The sequence below is a fragment of the Sinocyclocheilus anshuiensis genome, unplaced genomic scaffold, assembly GCF_001515605.1.
Source record: "Sinocyclocheilus anshuiensis isolate Anshui unplaced genomic scaffold, SAMN03320099.WGS_v1.1 scaffold653, whole genome shotgun sequence".
NCBI lineage: Eukaryota > Metazoa > Chordata > Actinopteri > Cypriniformes > Cyprinidae > Sinocyclocheilus > Sinocyclocheilus anshuiensis.
The window spans coordinates 436,201-440,713 of NW_015540902.1; the positions used below are offsets into that span (position 1 = coordinate 436,201).

A 4,513-nucleotide genomic window follows, 5' to 3' on the forward strand; every position below is an offset into this window, starting at 1 on the left:
CAGTCTTTCTGAGGAAAAAAAAAAAAAAAAAAAAGGCTAAAACTGACAGAACATCAACGTACGTGTACATGGAGAGACTGGCGTCATAGGTGGACTTCACCCCATAGGTCTCCTCATTGAAGCGGAACATCTCACTGGCATCCCAGCCATTAGACTGAAAGACAGAAAAGGCCATGTAAAGAGCTTAAAGCTGTGCAACCAATACTTAAAAGAAATTGATTCCAAAAATACACTAATATGTGATCACATATGATTGGATATACAAACATGTTGGTTGAACTCACTGTATCTGCATCTAGGTCAAAATTTTCTTCATTGCTATCGCCACCATCCCACCTTTGAAGCACCTTCTCTCTGTGGTCCCCATTTATTCTTGAGCCGATTGCGGAGTCTGTAAAAGTGTCTGAAAACATGCACACAAAGCCTTATTTTTCTATATTTTACAACACCATACATGTACTTCTACAGAGTCATGTACACACCTCGGGTAGCATAGTTGAGGTCCACATCTCTGCAGATCATAGTGACGAGGTCATTAGGGCCAAAGATCATGGTGTCCGTGATCTCTTCTCTCCTGGGATGGACTGGTGTGCCTCCGCCACCGCCTCCATCTCCTTCTTCATTTTTCACTTTGTGCACTGCGTCCACTGCCAGCTCACACTAAACCCACAAAGACACTGAGTGAGACTTTATCATACATTAAACTTGATGCTTTGTTCATAGACCACCAAAAAAAAAGTCAATATCAAATATTAAATTTGGATTAACAAATCTGAACTTGGTTCAGTGTGAACAAAGCCCATAATTCTATATTTCAGGTATTGAAATATTAAATAAAAGAAAGACTTACACGTGAGCTTAACGTCTTGAAGATTCCCTCATATACACTGCCATTCTTCACCATAACATCGCATCTGGAGCCCTGAGGGAAATATTGCATGCGTGTAAAGAATTTTGTTGCTTAATGCTGAAAACAAATTAGAGAAGTGCATCTTCTCTAATTTGATGCCGTTTATATGATAAGTAAATCATATAAAATTTTAAATAATCCAAACAAGCATAACAATAAGGCAAAACTTTTTACTTTGACAAAACAGGGTTCCCACTGTCTAGACAAGCCTGTATATATGAGGTAGACTACTTTTAAAAGTGTGATTTCCAGACCTGTGAACATCACGTAAATTAATTAAATAGTAATAAAACTCCATGGGCTTTTAAAAATATATATTATATATATTTTAGTTATTAAATACTTTATCAAGTAGAAATTGAGTTCTTATCCAGTAAACCACAAAATAAAAAAAAAAATTAAAAAAAACTCTTATTCAGTAAATCAAATCACAAACAAATGAAGAAATCATGGGCCCTTCGAATATTGTTGTGGGCCCTGAAGTAAAAAAAAAAACATTGAAATTATCAAAAGAAGGGTGTTTTCAACAGGCAACAAATAAACAAAAAGTTGAACAATTTATTTAATCCCAAACTCACCACCACGGCTGTGAGAAAATGGAGCATCCGGGAGTTGTTGTACACACCCTCAAACACCTAAAAAAAAAAAAAAAAAAAAGTACATACAAAAATCTTTTAGCATTTGGTGGTCCAAAAATGCAGTCAAGTATTTAGAGGATACCAAGGCATTTTATAATCTTAAATGGGAAATTGTGAGTCTAAAAATGTGTAAGGATTTACGTACTGGTGGTGACTGTGAGGGAGTCTTCACAGAGTTTCTGTTTCTTCATGACAAAAAAATAAAAGAAAACAATCATTAGTTTTTTATATATATATATAAAAATGTGTGTGTTGCACTATGCAAATCAGCAGGAACGTAAAAAACGAACAAACTATAACAGATTTCTGTATATTAAGCATTTATTGTATTCATGAGCTACATCAAATCATAACTAGAATGTGAAGCACAGCCCCGGTGTTGCAAGCATTGCTCTACTGTTACATGTGTGGACAACAATTATAACACCGCGAAGCGCGTGGTAAAACAAAAGGACAATCATACACGAGCAACAAAATAACGATCAGATTGAATCTGATTGCACAGCACGACAAAATATTATTGTGCAATGTCAATGTGTAAACAAAGGCAAGTGTTTTAATTACGTCAGACCGCACAAGCGAGTTATTGCAGCCCGCAAACAACACAAGCAAATGCCGTACCGAAGACAAGATAAACAGCTTGACATTAACGTGCGTAAACGTACACATTTCGCACCCCTGACTACAATAAATCAAATCGATTATAAAATACGAATGTTTGTACTTTTTTGTCACATGCATCCCGGCTCTTCTTTGAAGGCGTATGTCTAAAATGGCTCAAGTTGAAAGTCGAGCACAATACTGAATCATACGGGATCGGAAAACAACAACAAAACACTGCTGATCCCTTCCCTATGACCCGCCTCCGAGAGCAGTCATAAGCTGGAAAAGATGGCAGTCAATTAAAATCTAAATTTTATTGGTTGACAAAATTATTTCTGGGTGGATGTGTACCGATTACGACAATCTTTTCAACCATTGGCTCAAAATTGTGTCACTCAAACATTCTTCGCTGCGATTGGCTAGTGCTCCTGCTAATTTAACAAGACCCGAAACATTGGTGTTCTAGGGAATAGATTAAGTATGCGCTATGGACACGCCCACTTAGACCGGTAGGCCTCGTGTTAAAATAACAATCCGCGGACTTTCTGAGCGGGGCAGCCCAACTTGTGCTTTACCTGCCCGGGGTGGGTCTGTTAGAGTTACTCCCCGGAACGGATGAAGCCATTGACCCTGAAGTTCCATTGGCTGTTTTGCGGCCACCGGGTCCAGGTTGCTGTCAGAAAGCATAACGATTCTTAAATGCTGACACAAATGAAGTATTGAACAAATTTACGTATATTTAAAAGTCTAGCCGAGTGGTAATGGCTAGCAGGTTTACTAGCACGTTACGTTAAATAAGAATGTGGAAGCTTAATGGAGAACGACAATATTTGGACCATAAAATCTAATACGAGTTTTAATATTCTCGATTATATAATTAGTAAATATTAAGTGCAAATTTTAGATGTGGTACTCACGTTCTGTCGGCGAAAAGACATAACTAGCCGCTAACTGAGTTGCCCGCTAAATTCCCCTTGTTGCCAATGACAAGCTAGGTGGACTAGCCTGCCCGCGGTGTTATCTTTGTTGTTTTTCCGCAGCGTTCTCAGATCCGCACGAGCGCGATCTCCGTTATAGCCCGAAGTCCAGTTCAGTCCGATATTCTGTCACGAACAGGACACGAAGAGATAAGCCTTATTTTTCTATTAAATAATATTACCGGCACCACGTCTCGCGAATTAGCCAGCGATAAACGCGAAGGCTGGTTTTTTCAAAAACCCTTGATTGCCATTGGACGACGGCGTAAAACGTAGGGTGATGACGCAATGGCGTACAAGACCCGTATCACGTCGACAGCCACACATTAAAGTTTAAATGTGCTTTGCAAAAGAATCGTCCATACTAATAAGAAAAGTGCAGTAAAGTCATATTTCTCAGTTCATCTATCTATCTATCTATCTATCTATCACAAACACAACTCAAGACATATTGTTTCAGTATAATTATATTATATCATATCATCATCATCATTTAATTCAATGTAGTACCTGAAACTCTAATTACACAGAGTGGGCAACAATGCCCACCTTAACACACGGTCCCAGCACAGACAGACGGAGAGAGAAGAGAAAAGAGAGAGAAGGCACAATAAAAGGGGGAGCATGGGGCAAATGGAGAGAAAACAAATCATAACAAATGATCTGTAGGATCAAGAAGGGAACAACTGAAAAAGCTGAGACAGAACAAGAGAGACAAAGCAGGAGAATACAGATGCAGGCACTGAACTGGATGGCAGACACTGCAAAAAAGACTGAGTGAGGCACAAAATCAAGAATGACTGGCACAAAACAAGAGGGAACGACAATTAACAACACGAAAAGGCACAAGAAGAAAGAGGCTCTTTATCTTTTTTTTCCTTTTCAAAAGTTTTCCTGAAATCTGTGGAAACTGAAGCACAGTTTGAAGGAGACAGCAGTGGGACAGAGAGGTTAGAAGAGATAAAAAGGCACAAAAAATTAGAAACAGAAAACAGATTTTGGAGAACAAATATTATGTGTTCATATAATAAACAACAAAAATAACGGCATTTTGAAACAAACAAACAAAAAATAATACTATTATTTGGACAATTATTAAATTCAAAATTATCATCATCAGTTATTATCATTTTTGTATTCAATAACAATTTCTCTTTTAAATGAAGGACATTCTCTCTCTCCCTCCTCTCGACTCTAGCTTAAAAAAAAAAAACGCACCAATAAAACCAAAGACTGTAAAGCTAAAAGGAAGGGTAGGATGTAAAGACAGAGAGGGAGAAAGAGGGGGAGAGCAGAGGAGCTGGGCAACAGATCAGGACTCTGAGGTAATAATGGAGACTATGGAGATGTTTAATATGGTAATTAACCTTAAGAAGTAATACTTT

The 4,513-nt window shown here is 38.0% G+C and overlaps 1 protein-coding gene across 4 annotated transcripts in view; it reads right to left on the minus strand.

Moving 5' to 3' along the window:
• The window catches only part of LOC107689071 (ataxin-2-like protein), a 17,898-nt gene extending 14,519 nt beyond the window's left edge, over positions 1 to 3,379 (minus strand). For 2 of the 4 annotated variants that reach the window (XM_016486966.1, XM_016486967.1), the window contains exons 1-8: positions 3,069 to 3,379; positions 2,727 to 2,824; positions 1,694 to 1,733; positions 1,489 to 1,545; positions 851 to 922; positions 483 to 660; positions 285 to 403; positions 63 to 154 (exon numbers count right to left, since the gene is read on the minus strand). In XM_016486966.1, the coding sequence (XP_016342452.1) occupies positions 63 to 154; positions 285 to 403; positions 483 to 660; positions 851 to 922; positions 1,489 to 1,545; positions 1,694 to 1,733; positions 2,727 to 2,824; positions 3,069 to 3,089 (677 nt within the window). In that variant the 5' untranslated portion in view covers positions 3,090 to 3,379. Of the gene's footprint in view, positions 1 to 62; positions 155 to 284; positions 404 to 482; positions 661 to 850; positions 923 to 1,488; positions 1,546 to 1,693; positions 1,734 to 2,272; positions 2,403 to 2,726; positions 2,825 to 3,068 lie in introns of those variants that run through there. The other 2 variants (XM_016486968.1, XM_016486969.1) reach the window with 2 other exon arrangements.
• Between the last annotated feature and the right edge of the window lie 1,134 nt (positions 3,380 to 4,513).